The sequence below is a fragment of the Passer domesticus genome, chromosome 17, assembly GCF_036417665.1.
Source record: "Passer domesticus isolate bPasDom1 chromosome 17, bPasDom1.hap1, whole genome shotgun sequence".
NCBI classification, from domain to species: Eukaryota; Metazoa; Chordata; class Aves; order Passeriformes; family Passeridae; genus Passer; species Passer domesticus.
Genome location: NC_087490.1, coordinates 1,805,552 through 1,829,370, shown reverse-complemented (window position 1 = coordinate 1,829,370; position 23,819 = coordinate 1,805,552). Strand labels below are relative to the sequence as shown.

The window sequence follows — 23,819 nt, the reverse complement described above, 5'->3', positions numbered from 1 at the left end:
GAAGGGAAGGGAAGGGAAGGGAAGGGAAGGGAAGGGAAGGGAAGGGAAGGGAAGGGAAGGGAAGGGAAGGGAAGGGAAGGGAAGGGAAGGGAAGGGAGATGCAAACACTTATTTAGCTGCAAAACCCTCCCCAGCCTACTTCTTGAACAGGAGGGATGAGTGGAAGACCCCAAAACAAGCCAGGAAGACATTTCCAGAAATGAAACGAGGGGAAAATCCAGGGAAGGGAAGGTGACAGAAACCCAGCCTGGCTATGGAGCTGGAGGAAGCTGTATCTGAGGAACAAGAGGCAAAGGGAACTTGACTTGGCTGGGAATCGCTCCCAGCAGCTGCCACGTATTTCCTCCAGGGAAGTTCCTCTTGGGCCAGGAGCCACGCCTGGCTTGTAAAAGTTTCAGTCCCTGTGGAATTAATGCCAGCACTGCTCTGGGACCAGGAAATGAGGGTCAGGCTGTTCCTCCCAAACCTGGGTGAGCTCATGGAGCCAAACCCACCCCGTGAGTGCCACCACCAGCATCTCCTGGGAGAGGACAAAGCCTTGCATCCAGCAGCAGGAGAGGTTTAAACACAGAGGTGAAACCACAAAGGTTTACAAAGCAACCCTCAAAAAAGTCACTTTTAGGTGACATCCAGGCAGTGCCACCAACCCCGACAGCACAGAAACCTCGTGGCTTTCCCAAAAAACCAGAAATAATCAAGTTTTTGTGGCTCTCTTTGCCCAGAAGCACCCACAGATCTCTGAACACCAACATGAGGCACCTCCACAAGGGCTGGGCTCATTCCACAGCGCTCAACCAACGTCCTCCAAACCATTGTCCCCAAAACTCCCCAGTGCCATCCTCTGCTTGGCATCTCCCACCCCTTGGAAGCGGGATCCGAGGGGCCCACGGGCACTCACTTGCAGAGAAGGTGGCTTCGGTGTGCACGGGCGGGGTGGAGGGCAGGAAGGGCGGGTACCCCACGAAGAAGGAGCGCAGGGAGCGCTCGGAGAGGAGAGGGGAGCGCTGGGCCGGGATGTTCTCACAGCTCCCCACGCTGTTGTGGATCTTGAGGTTCAGGGGCTTGTTCTTCTTCTTGACTCTGGGAGAGAAAAGAGAAAAAAGGAGGAAAAGTGAAGGGAAAGGAGTTGGGGATGGGCTGGTGGCACCCATGGGATGAGGGTGTTGTTGCACCATCTCCCACGTGATAATTAATGCAACTTCCTCCTGAGAATTCCCAATCCCTCCCCACCATCAAACAAAGGCAATTTTCATTAAGAAACATTCCAGAGCTTTTCCTTTTGAGAACCTGGGTGAAAAAAAAAAATCATTGTGTCCAAAAGCTCATCAGCCTCAGCCTTGCTGACCTTGTCAAATCCCCTAAATGGTCACATTTAATGTCACTGCATCAAATAAAGGGCCCAAGCAAGGGTGGGCTGCAGTGAGAATGTGATGGACTCCAAGAGATTCCCAGGAATCATCTTGTCAAGGCACAGGGCTGTGGTGTGGACAACCCAAAACACTGGGGGAAGTTCCTCAGAAATGAAATTCTGCAGAACAGCGGGAAGGAGTCGCCCGCCTCCCCCTCCTGTCCCATTCTTCCACACTGGGACAAGGCCCCGTGTTGTTCTGCTGGCTCAGATGATCCCAAAGCTGCACCAGACTGGAAGGATTTGGGATGCAGCGTGACACTGGCGGCTCAGATGGGCCGGGCTGAGGATCCTGGCACCGCGGAGCCGCTCCGGCTCATCCGCTCCCGCTCCGGCTGCCCCGGAATGAGGAGCAGAGAGAGCCTGGGAGAGGCAGCTCAGCCCGCTGGAGATCTGCAGCATTTGGGACAGGGACCTTTGAGAACATCCTGGCAGTGCAGCACCTCAAGGATTCCTGGAATGTTCCATCCATAATCCCTGCATCCCAACTGCATCCAGCTCGGTGTCCCAGCACAGGAGGGACTGGAGCTGCTGGAGAGCCCAGAGGAGGCACCAGAGATGCTCCAAGGGCTGGAGCCCCTCTGCTCTGGAGCCAGGCTGGAGAGCTGGGGGTGCTCACCTGGAGAGGAGAAGGCTCCAGGGAGAGCTCAGAGCCCCTTGCAGGGCCTGAAGGGGCTCCAGGAGAGCTGCAGAGGGACTGGGGACAAGGGATGGAGGGACAGGACACAGGGAATGGCTTCCCACTGCCAGAGGGCAGGGATGGATGGGATATTGGGCAGGAATCATTCCCTGGGAGGCTCTGGAGCTGAAAATGTCCCACCACTCCCAGCGGTGCCCGGGGGCATCTGGCCCTGCCAGGCGATAGGAAATGGCCTCTTAATGAAGAAAATTAAACCATCTTCTAATAAGCTAATTATTTCCTCACACAGGAAAGCTGCTGCTGTGTTTAGGGTGGCTGCAGGGACCTCTTTGGGTGTGCTGGGTTCAGGATGGGGTGGATGGTTCCAGGTGGTCCAGCTGAGCAGCTCTCCCAGCTTGGAACTCCTTGGGGTCGGCCCCACAGCCGATGGTCATGGAGCCATGAATGGGTTGGGTGGGAAGGGACATCAGAGCTCAGTAAAGGACATGGCAGGGACACCTCCCACTGTCCCAGGCTGCTCCCAGCCCCAGTGTCCAGCCTGGCCTTGGGCACTGCCAGGGATCCAGGGGCAGCCACAGCTGCTCTGGGCACCCTGTGCCAGGGCCTGCCCACCCTCCCAGGGAACAATTCCTGCCCAAAATCCCACCTTTGGTGGCCCCAAATCCACTCCATCCCCTCACCTGCTGCTGTTCAATCCCAACCCCACAACAGGGTCTCCACCAAAAATCCCAGTGCTGCTCCCCTGGCATGGCCCCAGCCCCCTGAGCTCAACCCCAGCCCAAAGCCCTTCCTGAAAGGCAGTGATTAAGCACTAATCTCTTTTTTTTTCCACCCATAAATCAGTTCCAGACCAAATATTTACTGCGAGCATCATTTCCTCGCCAAGCAGGGCTGCTGACAGCTCTCATTATTAGGAAGGATGAGTGATTTTGGACAGAGAGAGATTTTTTTTTCCTCTCTCTGTTTCTTCAGAAGAAGAAAAAACAATAAAGAATAATAAACACCAGGATCCAAGTGGGTGACTGGGCTGGCTGCCTGTCTCCCCATGGCTTTGATCCCTGTCCTGAGAGAATGGGGGCAAGAACTGAAGCCTGGAGAGGAGCAGGGACATCCTCACCCATGGAAACCCCCTGGCACAGGGGGCTCTCAGGGACACGACATCCTGTCCCCTGGCTTGGGGACAAGGAGTGCCTGAGGGACAAGGAGCAAACCAAGCCTTGTCTGGGGCTTCTTCAGCAAAAAAGGGTCAAAAACCATCCTTGGGGCAGGGCTGGAGGATGAGGCCAGTCATGGGCACCTCATAAAGGACTTGTTGCCATGAGAGGTTGTCTGTCCGTCCATCCATCCATCATCCATCCATCCATCCATCCATCCATCCATCCATCCATCCATCTTCCATCCATCCATCCATCATCCATCCATCCATCCATCCATCCATCCATCATCCATCCATCCATCATCCATCCATCCATCCATCCATCCATCCATCCATCCATCATCCATCCATCCATCCATCCATCATCCATCATCCATCCATCCATCCATCATCCATCCATCCATCCATCCATCCATCCATCCATCCATCCATCCATGCCTCATCCATCCATCCATCCATCCATCCATCCATCCATCCATCCATCCATCCATCCATCATCCATCCATTCTCCTACATGGGTTGGAATGAGGTGATCTCCAAGGTCCTTCCCAGCCCAACCACTCCATGATTCCATAGATGGTGACAGGAAAAAAGGAAATGGCTTCAAACTAAAAGCGGGGAGATTCAGATGGGATTTTGGGAAGGAATTCCTCCCCGGGAGGGTGGGCAGGCCCTGGCACAGGGTGCCCAGAGCAGCTGTGGCTGCCCCTGCATCCCTGGCAGTGCCCAAGGCAAACATTTCCATCCTCCTCTCGTTTACCCAAAGTGGGGAGAAACACGTTGGAAATACATTGTGGTCCTGCCAGCCTGAATTCCCCATCCCAGCTGGGCAGGAGGAACCCCATTCCCTGTGCCAGGCTCCCAGTTCTGCAAGGACAGAGAGGCAAAAAAGGGGAATTAAAAAACAAAACAAAACAAAACACCAAACCAACAAAAACCAAGGGAAAACGTCAGCCTAATTTCAATTTTCCATAGGGATCAGGCCCAAGTCAACCCTGCTTCAGGAAAGGGAGGCAGGATTGTGGAGCAGGTATTTTTGATTTTGGCTCCAAAGGGTTTTGAGGGAGCAGAGAGAACCACATCTGATCCATCTTGGGCTTGGAGCCCCCCAAAATCTGGGAGAAGCCCACAGCACCCTCCAGGGATGGCAGGAAAATGCCACCACAGGCCAAGGGCGCCTTTCCTGCCAGATTTGGAGCAGAGCAGATCCCGAAATCTGGACATCCCCACTTTTTTTTTTTTCTTTCTTTTTTTTTTTTTTTTTCTTTTTTTTGCCTCTCTCCATGGTTGTCCCACCATCTCCTCTGCTCCAGGAGGCTCCAATTCCCGGGATTCTACCCCTCGCTGCAGGCTCCCAGCAGCACATCGGGATCAGCCCCTGTCCCACGCAGCCCTCGGCTTCCCAAACCTTTCCCAAAATCCCGCATCTCAGCCCTTGGCACATCGTCAGCACCCCAGCATCCCCCTCTCCTTCACCTCTCACCACGCACTAACCCTCTGCAGACCCAAATTCCTCATTTTTCCTCCTTTTTCCCGTGCATCCCTCGGTCGGGAGAGCCCAAACCAAGCCCCAGGGCAGAGCTCGTGGAGCATCGGGGCTAATTCCCAATTCCTAATTCCTGCCTCGGGGTGCTCGGGAAAATCAGTGCCGGGAGAGATTCCTTCTCAGACAGGTGAATGCCAACCACTGGGGCCGTAATTTCATGCAGGAATTTGCTAAATATATCATGATGGATGAAAAAAGAAAAAAAAAAGAAAAAGAAAAAAAATGGGGAATAAAAAAAAATAATTAAAAAAAAAGCCGAGTGAGTTTGAAGCGTTTAATGCAAATCCCTTTAGGTGTCAATCCCGCCTGAATGGCTCATCCCCGCCTGCTCGGTGGGATCAGTCAAACGCTTATCACCGGCTTGGGAGGGGGGGGAATAGAGGCTTTCAACAGGCGCTGAAAAACAGGAGCAGACACCGGGACAAAGGGCCCGTCACCGCTTGCAGAGCCGGGGGAGGGCAGGGATTGACAGCGGGGCGCTGCGGGGAGGGCGGGCACGGTGTTCGGGCATTTCCACAGAAGGGAGCCCGGGCTGGAAAAGCAGGATGTGCTGGGAGAAGCTGGAATTGAGGGTAGGCACAGTGGGATCCGTGTGTTACAGGGGGTAAAAACCCAGTGTTCACAGGGCTGTGATGCTCCTGGAATATGGCTGATCCCAAAAGCATCCCAAAAGGAACACCCCAATCAGCTCCAGGCAGGGCTCACCCTCCATTCCCAACTCCTAGAAAACCTGGAAATCGAGTCAATGTTCACATGGCTGTGATGCTCCTGGAATATGGCTCACCCCAAAAAGCATCCCAAAGGGGACACCCCAATCATTCCCCAGCTCTGGCAGAGCTCATCTCCATTCCCAACTCTTAAAAAACCCAGAAATCGAGTCAATGTTCACACGGCTGTGATACTCCTGGAATATGGCTCACCCCAAAAAGCATCCAAAAGGGGACACCTCAACCATTCCCCAGCTCCGGCAGCACTCACCCTCCATTCCCAACTCCTAGAAAACCTGGAAATAGAGTCAATGTTCACAGAGCTGTGATACTCCTGGAGTATGGCTCACCCCAAAAAGCATCCCAAAGGGAACACCCCAATCATTCCCCACCTCTGGCAGCGCTCATCTCCATTCCCAACTCTTAAAAAACACGGAAATCGAGTACGTAGCAACCTGCTCTGCAGGCATTTGTTGTCATTCCCGTTCGCATTGCCATTTGAAAGAATTAAAACGGGTTTAATTTAAAATTGAACCACAAGGCAGGAGCTGCCCCTGCAGCCCTCGGAGCCAGGTGATGTTTTATTCACCACTTTGCTCCTCGTCAGCACACACCAATTTCCACACAAGCGTTGCTCTTAAAGGAGGGGAAATAGAGTGGGAGAAAAAAAAATAAAATCCTCTCCTCGGTATTTCAGTTGCAAAGGATTAAAGATCGCTGCTGCCTGGCCGGGAGTGCGTGGCCCCGGCCGGGATTCAGCCCCGAAGATTTATGGCTTTTGGAGTGGTTTAATTGCACAATATTCCCGATTAAATCAGAGCAAGGAGCAGGTGAAGTGCTGCCCCCGTGCCTCCTCCACCAGCAGCATCCACTGGAGTGGCAAAAAAAGGGAAGAAAACACACAGATTCACTCTGGCATTCTTTGGAATGGCAAAAAAAGGGAAGGAAACACACAGATTCACTCTGGAATTCTTTGGAGTGGCAAAAAAAAAAAGGGAAGAAAAGCCTCAGATTGACTCTGGCATTCTTTCAGGCAAGAATGATTTGGTGGGAAGGGAGCTTGAAGATCATTTTATCCCAACCTTGCCATGGGCAGGGACACCTCCCACTGTCCCAGGGATCCAGAGGCAGCCACAGCTTCAATCTGTGCTCTCAGGGAACAATTCCTAATTCCCAATATCCCATCCAGCCCTGCCCTCTGGCAGTGGGAATCTATTCCCTGTGTCCTGTCCTCCTTACCAAAGCCCCTCTCCAGAATTTCTGCCACTTCTCCCTTCCTGTTCCCATTTTGGCACACAGATGTCAAAATCTGACCTTTTTCTCTAAGGATTCCCAAATAAACCATTAAAAACCCCACCCTGGCTAAGCAGTCTGAGCATTCCCAAACAGCCTTGGGGAGTCTGGATCAAAACCATCCCAGCTGGAGCCCTCTCAGCCAGGAAAGGAGGCACCAGGTCACCTTTGGCACTGGGATAAACACACAGCTCCATGCCCACATCCCAAATCCCTCGGTGCACTCAGGATGGCACCAGCTTCTGAAGGATTTTCAGCGTTCAAGGCAGTGGATTTTTTGAACCTGCCTGAAAAGCTGAAGTTCCTTCATTCTCCACCCAAACCTGAACAAGCTCCACACATGTTCACACTCCTGAATAAGCTGGGGTTGAGATAAAGAAATAAACACAGAATATCCTCCAGATGTTCCATTTATCCTCCTCATTCCCATAAAGAGGCAACAATCCCTCCCTCCCCCGTCCGGAGAAAAGCAGCTCCTTCATATCAAAGCCTCAGCAGTTAAATATTTATCCAAGTGCCTGTCCCCACTTCCCTGGATGCCTGAATTTCCAGGCTCGACTCTGACTGATCTATTATTCTCTTTTCCAAGCACAAAGTGGAACTTTTTTATTACAGCTGCAAATTATAAGGATAGGAAATTCTTTGAAGGGAGTTTGAGCCAAACAGGTTTCTCCCCCCCTCCTGCTCGGGGCTGCAGGAACAGCACTGGGAGCAGACGGGGGCAGGAAGGAGCTGCAAGAGGTAATTGCCAGGATCCTGGAGCTGGAGCTGTTTCTCATTAAGCCCCTTCTGTTTTCTTGGTTGCCACCGTTACGTTTCTTTGAGGGCCACCCAAGGGCACTGAGGGTGAGCTGGGGCCAGCCAGGGCTGCTGGGGCTGAGTCTCCTTCAGGTGGAGAAGCTTCCACAGGGATTCAGGCCCTGCATGGGGCACTCTGAGGGTGTTTCCCCATCCCCAGACAACACAACCTCAGCCAGGTGGGGCAGATCCACCCCAGACTGGGCAATCCTGGAATGGTTGGGGATGGAAGGGACCTGAAAGCTCATCCAGTGCCACCCCTGCCATGGCAGGGACACCTCCCACTGTCCCAGGCTGCTCCAAGCCCCAGTGTCCAGCCTGGCCTTGGGCACTGCCAGGGATCCAGGGGCAGCCACAGCTGCTCTGGGCACCCTGTGCCAGGGCCTGCCCACCCTGCCAGGGAACAATTCCTAATTCCCAGTATCCCATCCATCCCTGCCCTCTGGCACTGGGAGCCATTCCCTGTGTCCTGTCCCTCCATCCCTTGTCCCCAGTCCCTCTCCAGCTCTCCTGGAGCCCCTTCAGGCCCTGCAAGGGGCTCTGAGCTCTCCCTGGAGCCTTCTCCTCTCCAGGTGAGCACCCCCAGCTCTCCCAGCCTGGCCCCAGCTCCTGGAGCATCTCTGTGGCCTCCTCTGGTTCTGAGGAGCACTCCCTGCCTTTGGTTTTCATCCCATTATTGCCAAGGAATGCCCTGAAGCTCTTGGCCAGCCCAGCACCTGCTTGGGCCACCAGAGCAGGTCAGGGCTGGGCTGGCAGGAGGGTCAGGAGAAGCTCCCACCAACCTCTTGAGGCACGAAGAAGTGAAGAGGGGAGCTGCTCCCTGCCTTTCCTGCACAGCCCCAGCTGGGAAGAGCTCAGGCAGTGCCAGGCCAGCAGTGGTCAGTCCCTCTCCTGGCCAGCCCCCCGGGCACTGCCCGCAGCCCCTGCCCTCCCCGTGCCCTCCCTCCCAGCCGGGCAGCACACAGGAGCGCGGTGCCACCTCTCACAGGGTGTTAATCCTTATCTAAATTCATCCTCACGCCCGTCTGGCTTTGAAAGGAGCCTCAGCTCCTCATTAAAGGACACGGTGAGAAGTTTCTCCTCTGAGCACGGTAAAGCTCCAGCGCCTCTGGATGGAATAGCAGGGCCGTAATTAACATTAATGACACTCCTAAGGAGCGCCACAGCCCGGAGCAGCGGGATCATTCCAGCACGGAGCCAGGTTGGTACGGGGGCCACTCATCACTGTCACCTCACGGTGTGCAAACCATCCTTTCAGGGAGCTGGACACATTCCAGGAGCTGTGCACAGCTCCACGGCCCGGCAGCAGCAGAGAGATTAATCAGGGGGATGATTTGGAAGCACAGGGAGAGATGCTGCTCGTTTTGCTCTCCAAATTCCCGCACTGCCACGCTCTGCCCCTCGCTGGAGTTCCAGGCTGGGCTCTGTTTTCAGGATAAAAAACAGCGTGGAGATCATGGAATCACGGGATCCTTGGAAATCATGGAATCCACCCATGTCCCCAAGTGCCACATCCACACAGGTTTTAAATGTCCCCAAGCATGGGGACTCCAACGCTGCCCTGGGCAGCTGTGCCAGTGCCTGACCACCCTTTCAGTGAAGGAATTTCCCCAAATTCCACCCTGAGCTCCCCTGGCCCAGCCTGAGGCCGTTCCCTCTCCTCCTGTCCCTGTTCCCTGGAGCACAGCCCAACCCCCCTGGCTGTCCCCTCCTGTCAGGAGTTGTGCAGAGCCACAAGGTCCCCCCTGAGCCTCCTTTTCTCCAGGCTGAGCCCCTTCCCAGCTCCCTGAGGCTCTGCTGGGGCTCCAGCCCCTTCCCAGCTCCGTTCCCTTTGCTGGACACGCTCCAGCCCCTCCATGTCCTTCTTGTCATGAGGGACCCCAAAGTGACCCCGAGATCTGAGGTGAGTCCCAGGGGCCGGGCACTCCCTGCTCCTGTGCCACCCGGGGCTGGCACAAGCCAGGTGCCAGTGCCCACCTCGGGAAGATGCTCCATATGGATTGTTTCCACACGTTGGCAACGTCCTGCTGCATCCACCTGCTCTGCAAACATCAATCTCCTGCTCGTGCCCAGTGCCAGGAGCCCACCTGCCTTTCCAAAGCCGGGCAATGTCAGAGGAGCTGCCTGGATGCTCTGCTGAACGCTGCCCATGCAGAACATCAAATCATCGATCCACCAGGTGGAGGGGAATTGCTACAAGGGGAAATGCCATTATGGTCAAGGTTGCAGAGCAGCAGAATAATGACCCATCAGGGCCTATTTAGGACCAGCTTAAATGATTAAATCTGAGGCACAGTCTAAGCATGGGCTGCTCGGTGGGATGGGGATGGTGGAGAAGACCTCTGGCCCCAGGTTTTTGGAGGTCTGGGATTCAGTTTTTCACCTCTGGGCCCCCTGCTCTCAGGTTTTTGGAGGTCTGGGATTCAGTTTTTCACCTCTGGGCTCTCTGCTCCCGGGTTTTTGGAGGTCTGGGATTCAGGTTTTCACCTCTGGGCTCTCTGCTCCCGGGTTTTTGGAGGTCTGGGATTCAGTTTTTCACCTCTGGGCTCTCTGCTCCCGGGTTTTTGGAGGTCTGGGATTCAGGTTTTCACCTCTCTGCCATGATAGCCCCAAGTTGGGCAGTAGACTTGGCCAAGTGCCACAGGAAATATCCCGTTGTCAGGAATTTGTAATGTGGGATAGAGAAAAGCACCCCCAGGATAAAAAGTGTCTAAAGTTGGAAATAATTCAAGGAAAAAGGAAAAGAAGGAGCTGGGGATGTGCTCTATCAGCAGGTCACATCTGAACTTCACGTCTGACTTCACTCAGCCAGGAAATCCTCATCCCAGTCTGGAAAAATCCCACCAAAAAACACCTCAGTGCCAATGGGGTAAAAGAGAAGGAAATGAACCCTCAGAAGGCTTTGGACCCACAGGTTTTTCCACCAGGAAAACACCCACACCCAGAATGTCACTGAAGCAACACAGGATAAGGAGAATTCATGGAAAATTTAGCCAAAATCCAGCTGCCTTGAGCTGGAGGAGCCTTGTCCCAGCCCAAACCTGACCACAAAAATGTCCCATCCTGTCCAGCAGCTGCTGGAACTCAGCACATCCCCGGGGCCCAGCCCGGTCGGGTCACGCTCCCACCACCCTCTCCAGCTGCTTCCCAGAGCACATTCCTGGGGCTACGGAGCTCATGGATCTGGCCAGACTGCAGCGAGGCAAAAGGAGCCACAGCTGGGAGGCAGAGGAGGGTTTGGGATCAGCTCCCCTTCACAGGGTCAGGGGATGAGGAGGGGGTCAGGGGATGGGTCCAAGGAGGGGTCTAAGGATGAAGGATGGGTCAAAGGACAGGCCTGAAAGACAGGATGGGTCTAAGGAGGAGTCAGAGGAAGAAGGATGGGCTAAAAGATGAAGGGTGGGTCTAATGAGGGGTCCAAGGATGAAGGGTGAGTCTAAGGATGAGTCAAAGGACAAAGGGTGGCTCAGAGAAGGAAGGATGGATCAAAGGCCAGGTCTAATGAGGGGCCCAGGGATGAAGGACAGGTCCAAAGACAAGCCTAAAGATGAAGGAGGGGTCCAAATACGGGGGAAAGGATGAAGGATCTGTCTAAGGATGGACCAAGGGACAAAGGATGGGTCTAATGCGGGGTCCCAGGATGAAGTGTGGGTCCAAGAATAGGTGTAAAGATGAAGGATGTGTCTAAGGATGGGTCTAAGGGTGAAGGGTGGGTCTGAGTACAAAGGAAAAGTCCAAGTACAGGCCAAAGGATGAGGGAGGGATCAAAGAAGGGAGGGTGGGCCAAAGGATAAAAGATGGCGTGGGTCTAACGAGGGGTCCAAGGATGAAAGGTGGGTTCAAGGACAGGTCTAAAGATGAAGGACAGGTCTAAGCTGGGTCTAAAAATGAAAAATGGTTCTGAGTACAAAGGAAAAGTCTAAGTATGGGCCTAAGGATGAAGGATGGGTCTAATGAGGGATCCCAGGACGAGTCCAAGGACAGGTCTAAAGATGAAGGATGGGTCCAAGGGTGGTGGATATGTCTAAGTACAAAGGAAAGGTCTAAGTACAGGTCAAAGGATAAAGGGTGGGCCAAAGGACAAAGGCCAGGTCTAATGAGGGGTCCAGAGATGAAGGGTGGGTCTAAAGATGGGTCCAAGGATGATGGGTGGGTCTAGGCAGAGGTCAAAGAACAAAGGATGGGCCAAAGGACAAAGGCCAGGCCAAAGGCCAGGTCTAAAGAGGGGTCCAAGGATGAAGGATGGGTTCAAGGGGAGGCCTAAAGGTCTAAGGATGGGTCCAAGGATGATGGGTGGGTCTAGATAGGACAAAAGATGGGCCAATGGATGGGTCTAAGGGTAAAGTCCCCCCACGCCAGGGCAGATCCCTCAGACGCCCCTTCCAAGGGTTAACACACACCCTTAATGAGCTGGACTTCTGTTCCCCAACTAGTGGATTTTTGAGACCTCCCATTCCGAGTTTCTTTCCTGGCTCCTGGCTGATGGATAATCATTAACTATCCATGAGAGGTTCCAATGGCCCATGGAATTCATGAGGTATTAAATTATTTTATCAGCCACGCTCAATGTTTTGTTTCCGTTTGAGGACCATTCCTGAGATGTTTATGGGTTGTGGATTTATGGAAGTCAGGGGATCTTTTCAGGAGTAATGTTCCATACCTCGGAGTTACGGTCGACAGCTGGAGACTCCATGCGGGAAAATTGGAGGCTGGGAGCTCCAAAAAAAAAAATCAGACTTAACCCCTGCCTCAGAAGGTCTTGGCACACAGAAATGATGGATTAAACACTGGGAATAAGATCCAAAACACAACATTCAAGGAGTTTATGAGCTGTCATCGGGAATCAAGCAGTACACGGTGGCCTTGCTCGGGAGGGGACCCGGTCGCTGCTGCTGCTGTCACAAATAAACAGTGCTGTTTGATTTTCTGTTTGTGCCTAGGTGGAAAAACCCGGGGGGAGCAGCCCCGGAGAGCGGAGCCCCTGAGGGCTCCACTCCATCAATCCCCACCCACAGCTCATGGGGAGAGAGATTTCTCCTTCTGCCAAAGCCACCCCTGGCTCCCCAGAGCCCGTTTCACCCCATCCTGAGCTGGGCAGGAGACAAAGGGACTTTGGATAAGTGACAGGACACAGGGAATGGCTCCCACTGCCAGAGGGCAGGGATGGATGGGATATTGGGAATTAGGAATTGTTCCCTGGCAGGGTGGGCAGGCCCTGGCACAGGGTGCCCAGAGCAGCTGTGGCTGCCCCTGGATCCCTGGCAGTGCCCAAGGCCAGGCTGGACACTGGGGCTTGGAGCAGCCTGGGACAGTGGAAGGTGTCCCTGCCCATGGCAGGGGTGGGACAAGACGGTCCTTAATGTCCCTTCCCACCCAAACAATTCCATAAATCAGCCTGAGGAACACCAGCCTCCCTCCTGGGGGGGTCTCAGAAGGGTCCTTGAAAAGACCAGGCAGGATGGGGTTAAATCACCAGCCCAAATTGCTGCAGTGTGTTGTCATGGTGTGCCTCAGCTTCCCCTGAAGATTCCTTCCCCAGGTGTCAATGGGGGCACTGTCTATGAACCCAGAGAATCCAGGGAAGCATTGAGTGATTGGCAGGTTCAAGGATGCTCTCCACCCCCTGGGGGCCATTGGCCCATCCAGGTGTCCCTCTCACCTGAGACCCCTCCCCCATACCCGGTGGTGATCCCTGTGTTCCCTGCCCCTCTCCCTGGGTAAAAGGACGGGCACACCACAAGCTGGGGAGTCCTGGTGGAGTCCTTACTACACTCAGAGGCCATGTGGCCCAGAATAAAAACTCTGGATTAAACTCTCCATCAGGACCGACTCCTTCCTTCACCATCACCTTAAAAGGTTTCTCCAGCACAGGGAGGGCTGAGGAGTGACCCTCTTCTAGCAACAAGCCCCAGCTGTAAGCTCTGGATCTCTGACTTGCTGGACTTGTCCCCACTCCCAGCTACCCAAAGTGTCTCTGGGGTGGAACACCACGGCTGCTGCTGTTTGGTTCAGCAGCAGGGGCCAGACAAGTCAAGGCTCGTCCCATGCAGTAATGTTGGTGAAAAGCAACCCGAACCTTGATTCCTTTGATCCCTGCCTGACTCCATCCATCTTTCCCAGCATCTCCAGCATCTTCAGCATCACCAAATCACTCCAGGAGATCCCACTCAGCACTCAGGGTCCCCAGGAGGGTCCTCAAAGTCTTGGCTCTCCATGTCCAGCCCCTCCCTCCATGCTGGAACGGGACACAGGGAACAGAAAACCCCAATCCAAAGCAGCCCAAGGGCCCAGGGGCACAACTAGAACCAGGAGGGGTTGATCAGGGAAGGTTCCAAACCCCCCTCCAGGGATGAGCTCCCTCCTGCAGGAGGCACAGAGGACTGGGACTTCAGGGACACTGTAAGAGTGGCATTAAAAAAAACCAACCATCCTCAAATTCCATGGCCATGGCCATAAAATAACAATTAGCTGAGAAGAGCCTGAAAATATTTCAATTTTAATCCACTTTTTATCTGTGCCAGGCATTTTCCACCTCATCCAGGCTAATAAACAGCTTCCACTCCAGCAGGGCTGTGCTGGAAAAAAAAGAGGGAAAAAAGAAGAAGCTGCCTCTTTAATGCACTAATTACAATCCCGAACCACTAATGGGATTAGCAGGCAGGATTTAGTGGTTGTCTCCTGCAAAATCATTAAGTGCCATTAGAGAAAATGAAGTTCCCTGCTTCTCCAAGAGGCTTGCAGGAATCCGGATCCAACCCGGCGCAGCGGCCCCTGGAGCACAACGGGGCCCTGTCAATACCGGCTCCTTCCCTGATTAATTCCCTAATCAGGAGCTGAAATTGCCCAGCACCACTGGGAAGAGAGCACTGGAGGCACTGGGAGAACTGGCTGCAGTCAGGCAAAGGAATCATGGAATGGTTTGGCTTGGAAGGGACCCAAAGCCCATCCAGTGCCACCCCTGCCATGGCAGGGACACCTCCCACTGTCCCAGGTGGCTCCAAACCCCAACCAACCTGGCCTGGGACATTCCAGGGATCCAGGGGCAGCCACAGCTGCTCTGGGCACCCTGTGCCAGGAAGGTGGAGAGCAATGAAGGCAGAAGGGACATCACTGTGTGTTTGTGTCACCCTGTGTGACATTTCCACCTGCACACCCTTCCCTGTTCCTTCCCTTTGCAGGGAATTCCAGGCACCCCCTCCCCACACTGGGGAGTCAGAGGATTTGATGGTGTCCAGCTCCACGCCAGGGTGACCACGAGTGCTGGAAGGTGTCCCTGCCCTTGGAATGACATGAGCTTTAACTCTTTCCAGCCCAAACCTTGATTCCTTTGATCCCTGCCTGACTCCATCCAGCCTTCCCAGCGTCTCCAGCGCTCCCTTCCCGGGAGGCTCCATGCGGTGCTGCCCGGCAATTTCAGCTCAGGATCATCAGGGAATGCCCGGTGACCAGGCCAGGGATCAAACAGGGCAAGCTCTGCCCTCAGCGAGACCTTCTCCAGCCGAGGGCAGAGCATGGGTTGGGGGCTGGAATGCTGAGAAAAGCAGGAGGAGGGAGAGGCTGCTCCAAGGGAACGCGGGGATGCTCCCTGGGGACACGGGGCTGCTCCTGGGAACCAAACAAAGCAAACACTTCTCCAGTGCCTAAGCACCAGGGGAGGGTGGCCTTCCAGGAGGCATTTTCCAGCTGAAATGGCTTTGTTCCCAAGAGATAAAAGCCTTTGGAGACCAAAAATTCCCAGCTCAGGGGAAAAGGAGGGCGGGTGATTACCCTCACTCGCGCAATGAGGGCTGCCACAGCCCGGGGGACAAGTGACACCGCCATGCTGAGGCCACCAGACACATCTGCCACCCCCAAACCCGCTCTGGTTCCCTCTGCCCAACAAGGGGAGCCCCAGGTCAGGCACTGGGAGCAGCTCAGTGGATTTAACCCTTCCGTGTCCCAGGAGGGTCCGTGCTGTGCCAGGGCATCCATGCTCCCTCCACAGCCCTCAGGGGACTCTTCCCAGGATTCTGGCACGGCCTTTTTATCCTCAAGAACCCCGAATTTTGGGACGAAAAGAGCAGTTTGTCCTGGGATCCTGCTTTGGACCAGCTCCATCCCGAAACACCCTCAGGGAGGGGAGGTGATGTCCCACAGTGGCCACGAGTCCCCTCTGCCAGCCCATGCCATGGCGGGAGAAAGGGTTTCCGAGCAGGGCCACCGAAAGGGGAGGAAAGGGATGGAGAGGAAATGTAGGGATGCCAGGGAATCCTTTCCCTGCGCAGTAGCAGCCTCTGCCGGCAGCGGAGCCGCAGAGCAGGAGCCGCGGGGATGTGGCAGAGCCTGGAGAGCACCGCCAGGGATGGGAAGGATCCCGGGGGTCTCCAGAACACAAAGTGTCCTCTCCAGGAGGATTTATAAATCCATGTATCCACTTTCCAGATGGAAGGTGATTATTCCCATCTCTCTCCGGCTGCACCACTCCCCCACGCAGTCCTCACGGCCTTCCCGTGCAGCAGCTGGAAAATCCAACCCTCCCATCCCACATTCCAGCATTGCCAGCCAGCATTCCTGGAGCCCCTGGGTGCTCCCCATCCACCCCAAGATGAGATCCCGGGGGAGCAGAACGCCATCCCACAACATCCCCGCTCCCCACCCACCCCAAGATGAGATCCCGGGGGAGCAGAGCCGACACCGTCCCACAACAGCCCCCCTGCAAGGAGCTGCCAAAAGGAATTTCCACACGGAACCTCCAAACAAAACACATTATTTAGTGATAAATGTACTTTCCCCAAGGCGCTGGGATGAGGTTTATGCCCCCGACACGCACCAGCCCCCGGGGCACCACTTACTTGGGGGTGTGCGCCTCATCCACGCGGTGCCCCAGCTGGAACTCGTGGGATTTGCTCCGGTGCAGCGCCGTGAACCCCGGGATGAGGTGGATCAGCTTCCGCGACGAGGGCGGGGGCGTCCCGGGGGGCTTCAGCTTGTTCCTGCGGCGCACGGGGGGGGTCCCCGGCGGCGTCATGGTGGTGACGATGTTGGGGGTGCGCGGGGGGGTGTGCGCGGCGTGCCGCTGCCGCGGCGACGGCGGCAGCGAGCGGTGGCCGGACTCGAGGGGCGGGCAGAGCCCCGGGTGGCCCTCCACGGTCAGGCGGTCCACGTGCGTGTACACGGGGCCGTGGGACGAGCCGGCGTGGCAGTGGTGCTGCCCGCACTTGGGCTGCAGCTTGGGGCTCGGGTGCGTCCTGCCCCAGGGGCCCGGCTCGGCGGGGCAGCCCGGGCTGTTCTCCTTGCCCGGCTCCGTGCTCGGCCACTGGATGGTCCAGTCCTGCTTGGAGAGGCTCCCGCCTGGAGAGGGCACAGAGACACGGCCATGCGGTGCGGCACAGGGTGGGAGTTGCCTGCTCAGCCCCGCAGGGGTTAAAGGTGCCATCCCTGGGAGGGTTTGGGGGGTGGATGGGGTTGGGAGCTGCCTGGTGGAGTGGAAGGTGTCCTTGCCCAGGGAATGGGATGATCCTAAAGGTTCCTTCCAACTCAACTATTCCATGATTGATTTGATACTGGCACAGCGTCCCAGCAAGAAGCTTCTCTGTGTTACAGAATCTTGGAATGGTTTGGGTGGGAAGGGACATTAAGGATCATCTCATCCCACCCCTTCCAGGCAGGGACACCTCCCACTGTCCCAGGCTGCTCCAAGCCCCAGTGTCCAGCCTGGCCTTGGGCACTGCCAGGGATCCAGGGGCAGCCACAGCTGCTCTGGGCACCCTGTGCCAGGGCCTGCCCACCCTCCCAGGGAACAATTCCTAATTCCCAATATCCCATCCATCCCTGCCCTCTGGCAGTGGGAAGCCATTCCCTGTGTCCTGTCCCTCCATCCCTTGTCCCCAGTCCCTCTCCAGCTCTCCTGGAGCCCCTTTGGGCCCTGCAAGGGGCTCTGAGCTCTCCCTGGAGCCTTCTCCTCTCCAGGTGAGCACCCCCAGCTCTCCAGCCTGGCTCCAGAGCAGAGGGATGGGTGGCCTGAAGACCACAGGGATTCCCACAGGATCACCCAGTGCCACCCCTGCCATGGCAGGGACACCTCCCACTGTCCCAGGCTGCTCCAAGCCCTGCCCAGCCTGGCCTTGGACATCCCAGGAATCCAGGGACAGCCAGAGCTGCTCAGGAGATCCCACTGTGGAGCCTCACCCCTCCAAGGGAGGGACTTGCTGGGGTGGAGGTGTCCCCACGTGTCCCCACCACCCCCAGCTCCCACGGCCACCCCAGACGGGCGGCACTGGGACGGATGGTGACACCCCAGGCTGATGCCCCATCTCACCCCCATAATGAGGGTGCTGTAATTAACAGAGGCTCCTCTCCACTCCTCATTATCCATCGCCACCAGGAGCCAAGCAGCACCTTGGGAGCACCCCAGGGATGATCCGGTGGAATTTGGCCCTTGATCCCAGCTCAAAGCCCCTTGACCGAGGCATTTTGATTGCCCCCATCAAGGAAAACCCAAATCTCATTTCCCAAACCCCCTCCTTCCCCCTCCCAGGCCGGGTTGGTAATGGATCCTCTCCCCATTTCATGGGAATGCTCCAGTTCAGGCTCCAGAGGAAAAGGAGAGGCTTGGGAAATTAAAAATTTGGGTTGAAAGAAAGCTTCGAGTCAAGGGCTGGAGGATGGGGCATGAGGAGTTTGCTGGAGTCATTTTCCCAGAGTGCAATATCAAAATAAATTTTAAAAAAGGCCCAAATAATTGTAAAATATGAAAAAATTAACAGGAAAAATTCCCAAATAATTGTAAAATATTTTAAAAATAGCAATAAACAATTCCTAAATAATTGTGAAATATTTTAAAAATAACAATAAACAATTCCTAAATAATTGTAAAATATTTTAAAACATGTATGAACAAAAGAATAAAAAATATTTAAAATCTTTAAAATTAAAATGAATTAATCAGAATGAATAAGAAATTAAGGCAAACAAAATAGTATTAATTAAAATTTTGTAAATTAAAATTAATTAATTAGAATAAAATCTAATTAAAATTCTAATTGAAAGGTTTTAAATTAAAGTTATTTCACTGAAATTAAAAATACATAAAAATAAATAAAGTAAAAAATCATAATTTAAAACTCTAAAAAATAAAACAGATTAATTAGAATGAATAAGAAGTACTAATAATTAAAAAGCAAGAAGTAAAAATGTTGTAAATTAAAATTATTAGAACACATGAGAAATAAAAATACATAAAAACTATAAATGCTTAAAAATAATTAGTTAGAACGATGGATAAATAAAAATAAATGAAACTAAAAATAAGAATAAAAATATTTGCAAGAAATAAATCTGAAAAATCTCAGCATATGCAAATCACTGCCTGCCTATGCAAATCGTGTTCTTCCCATTGGTCGCTTTCTCCGCCTTGATTTGCATAAGGCCGAACCGGCCCGGCGCTAATTAGCGGCGTTAATGAAGATGGGGCGAGGCTCTCCCTGCGCCCCCCGTGTCCCCGCTGTCCCCGGGTCCCCGCGATGCTCCCGGGAATAAAAACAACCCCAGTGGGGGCTGAAAATAACCGGGAAAAGTCATTCCAGACGGGAAGGCGGCAGGCAGCGAGATGGGCTCAGCTGAAACCGGGAATGCGCTTCAGAGGGGAAAAAACCCCAAAAAATATCCCAAAGCTGCTCCGGCTCCCCCGCTGCTGCTGCTCTGATTCCCGCCTGGAAAAGCACACGGAGAGCTGGCAGGGAAAGTCCCTCTGTCCCGTTTGTCCCCACACTGGCCGCCTGATTGCTCCCCAAAACTTCGTTGTTTTGTTTGGAATCCGAATATTATATATTATAGTATGTTATTTAATCATATATTTAATATATATCATTTGTTATTATATTATACAGTATTTATTTAATATGTTGTCTATATATTATTTATTATATATAATATATATTTTTATATATTATATTAATTATATATTATATTTTATATATTTTTTATGTATTCTATATATTATATATACTATATTATATAAACATTTTATATATATAATATATATGTATAATATATATATAATATATATACTATATAATATAGACATTATATGAAACATAATGTTTAATTGAATATATTTAATGTATATCATTTAACCCTATTTATTTAATAATAATTATAGTATTTTTTGGATATCAGCCGCAGCCACCCCCCAGTCCCAGGGGCCACCTCTCCTGTCCCTGTGGATGCTCCCTTTGGTGATTTTCCTTCATTAATCCCCTCGGATCCCTCCTCCCACCCCATTTCAGCAGGGATGCTTTTCCCAAACCACTCCATTAAAAACCGACAGGAGAACAAACTCCTGGGAAGAGGAGGCAGCGCTGGGATGCAGCTCATGGATCCTGAGATGGAAAGATTCCACCTGTCCCAAATGACAAAGAGCGAGCTTTGCTTTGTTTTCCTAAAAAGAAAAGGCTGGGGACGATTCCCATGGGAGCTGGTGAGGCAGCCCTGCAGCCCAGCACTCCTCTTTCCAAAAGCTGCTCCAAACTGCAGATTTTGGGATGCCCAGGGTTTTTTGGGAGCTCCCAGAGCCCTAGCACCCACATGCCAGGAAGCAGCCTCTGGAATGACTCTGGAATCTCCAGCTTGGCAGCACAGGGATATCAGGAATGTCAACCCTTCCCTCCTGTCAACCCCACCAGCACAGCTCCCAAATTCCCTCCAAACCGGGATTTTCCTGCTTTTCCCTCACTGCTCCCGACCCTGCCTGACCCCGTGCTGTCCCCAAGCCACCCTCAGCCTTCCCAGGGCTCATCAATATTCCATTCCAGCTCGTTTTTCCCAGTAGGACACTTAAAAACCTGCACACATCCCCAGCAGTCACAGCCCATCAACTCCTCCAGCCGCAGCTCCACTCGGATTTAATGTGAAATTAATCCCGCTCCAAGATCAAACCCCAAAACAAAACCCCAAGGATACAAGGAAAACCCAATCCACCCTTGTTACCACCACGGAGCAGGGGGGTTAGTGTGGATTTGGCACACTCTGATTTATGGGATGTGCCGGGGTTTTCCCTGCTGCCCCCAGGATGCTCGGCTGGGGAAGCGTCGCCTTTTCCAAGCCCATCCCAGCCAAATCCATCTCCATGAAACAGCCTCCAGCTCCCCTCCCTGGCAGGGGCGGCCTGGGAAATTAGAGGCTTCTAATTAACGACTCAATAAATAAAGATGGATGGGAAAGGTTAATCCTGAAGCTCATTCCTGCTTTATGAATACAAATCTTGGCGTCTCGGAAGCGGCTGCTGCGGCTCCTGCCAAGGAATTCCAGCTCTTAAGGAGGATCCAACTGGTTCATTAATTACATTTTTAGGATGAGGACAATGTATTGATTCACAAGGAGATAAAATGCAGCTAAAATACAGATTAAAAGGCATTTCTGAAGCAGTTGGTGAATCTGGGGCTCCTTTGGGGGGCTGTCATATCCCAACGGATCTAAAATCCCAACACTGCACCCAAAGAGAGCATTGCTGCCATCCCGGGATGCTTTTCTATCCCCATCCTAAAAATTCCCAGACAGCTCCTCCTTGGACTGGCCAACCTCACTGCACAGAGCCATGGAGCCATGGAGCCATGGAGCCAGCCAGCAGCTCAAAATCCCTGGAATCCAGCAGGTGGATGGATGGATGGATGATGGATGGATGGATGGATGGATGGATGGATGGATGGATGGATGGATGGATGGATGATGGATGGATGGATGGATGGATGGATGGATGGATGGATGGGTGGAGGGATGGATGATGGATGGATGGATGGATGATGGATGGATGGATGGATGGATGGATGGATGGATGGATGGATGATGGATGGATGGATGGATGAATGATGGATGGATGGATGGATGGATGAATGGATGGATGGATGGATGGATGGATGGATGGATGATGGATGGATGGATGATGGATGGATGAGGGATGGATGGATGAATGGATGGATGGATGGATGGATGATGGATGGATGGATGAATGGATGGATGGATGGATGGATGGATGATGGATGGATGGATGATGGATGGATGAGGGATGGATGGATGAATGGATGGATGGATGGATGGATGGATGGATGGATGGATGGATGGATGATGGATGGATGGATGGATGGATGGATGGATGGATGGATGGATGGATGATGGATGGATGATGGATGGATGGATGATGGATGGATGGATGGATGGATGATGGATGGATGGATGATGGATGGATGGATGGATGATGGATGGATGAGGGATGGATGATGGATGGATGGATGGATGGATGGATGATGGATGGATGATGGATGGATGGATGATGGATGGATGAGGGATGGATGGATGGATGGATGGATGGATGGATGGATGGATGATGGATGGATGGATGGATGGATGAATGGATGGATGGATGGATGGATGGATGGATGGATGGATGGATGATGGATGGATGGATGGATGGATGGATGGATGGATGGATGGATGGATGATGGATGGATGATGGATGGATGGATGATGGATGGATGGATGGATGGATGGATGATGGATGGATGGATGATGGATGGATGGATGGATGGATGGATGGATGGATGATGGATGGAGGGATGGATGGATGATGGATGGATGGATGGATGGATGGATGGATGGATGGATGATGGATGGATGATGGATGGATGGATGGATGGATGGATGGATGGATGGATGGATGATGGATGGATGGATGGATGGATGGATGGATGGGTGGATGGATGGATGATGGATGGATGGATGGATGGATGGATGGGTGGATGGGTGGATGGATGATGGATGGATGGATGGATAATGGATGATGGATGGATGGATGGATGGATGGATGGATGGATGGATGGATGGATGGATAAAAGCAGCACAGCACCCCCATAGTGCACCCCAGAGCCACAACCCCATCACTGCTCAGTCCCAACATTCCCAAGGTCCCAGCAGTGCTGTTCTGCCCATCCCAATCCCACATCCCACCAAAACACACTGCCTGCACCGTAGGGAATCTGGACCTGGGTGGGATGAGCAGCTCCCATTACCCACTCTCAGCCCAAGGCATTCAGGGAGCATCCCGCCCTTCCCTGGCCAGAAATCCCGCTGTTCCCAACTCCCTGCCAGCAGGAGAGGGCAGGGACTCTGCTCCTGCTCTCCTAGGAGATGAAGAGGGGGAATTCCTGGGATGGAACCATTTGCTTGGCAGGGAACAGGAAGCCCATCTGGTATCACAGGTGGAGCTTCCCACACCCAAATCCTCGAGAAATTCAGGGACATTTGGTCTCCTCCACTGCCTGGGAAGCTCCTGCACCCCTCAGGGCTCTGCCTGTCACTTCCGTGTCCCCAAGGTTATGTCATCCACGGGACAATGCAACTCCAACACGGCAGAGAGCCACAGCAGCTGGAATTCCAAGGATCCTCATCCACTCTGGCAGAGCAGGAGCAGCCACGGCAGCATCCCGGCAATGCCGGAGGGACAGAGCCGCCGCTCCCGCTGGGAGCAGCAGGGTGATGGATGGAGTAAATGGGAAAGACAAACACTCCCTGCCTGGCTGGCTCCCTCCTGCCGGGACCCAATGGACCACCAGGAATGCTGGCAGCCCTATCAGCTGCCCCATTAGGGAGCAAATGGAGCAGCAGCTTCCCAGAGACCTCCGGTGCTTCCATCTCCTCCTCCCCTCTCCACCTCCTCCTGGATTGCCAAGCAAATCTATTCTATTTGCCATCTGTATGGCAGTTGTCTTCTGTCAAGTGGGCAGTTTTCCTTATCTCTTCCACACCCACTCCTCCCTCTGGGGGGCACATCTGCTGATAACAGGCTGTGGAATGTCCCTGCACGGCTGATAAGAACCACAGCATCCACTGGGGGATGTGAGCCCAGAGGAGGAGCCCAGCATTCCTACCTGGATAGAATCTGAGATTCTGGGACACCAGCACAGCTTCTCCACTGGATTTCCCAGAGGAGCAGCTGCCTCTTCCACTGCATCTTCAGAGGAAGACTGCACCCTTCCTACAGAATCCCTGCTCCAGCAGAACCACCCCTGACACTCCAGGACTGCAGTCACAATTCCAATTGATGCTACCAGCACCCTGACCCACAGGGTGTCAGGTCATGTTCTGACTCTGTCAGTGTTCTTTTGGTTTACTGCATTGTTTATTTTATATTTTTTAATTTTTTCCCTATTAAAAAACTATTATTCCTTCTCTCATATTTTTGCCTGAGAGCCCCTTAATTTCAAATTTGTAACAGTTCAGAGGGAGGGGGTTTACATTTT

At 53.2% G+C, this 23,819-nt stretch overlaps 1 protein-coding gene across 5 annotated transcripts in view; it reads right to left on the bottom strand.

Annotated features, from left to right (window-relative positions):
* KSR2 (kinase suppressor of ras 2) overlaps window positions 1-16,978 on the bottom strand; it is a 66,308-nt gene extending 49,330 nt beyond the window's left edge. For all 5 annotated transcript variants that reach the window (XM_064392687.1, XM_064392689.1, XM_064392691.1 and 2 more), the window contains exons 1-2: window positions 16,380-16,978; window positions 899-1,080 (exon numbers count right to left, since the gene is read on the bottom strand). In XM_064392687.1, the coding sequence (XP_064248757.1) occupies window positions 899-1,080; window positions 16,380-16,963 (766 nt within the window). In that variant the 5' untranslated portion in view covers window positions 16,964-16,978. The remainder of the gene's footprint in view (window positions 1-898; window positions 1,081-16,379) is intronic.
* Window positions 16,979-23,819: the final 6,841 nt, after the last annotated feature.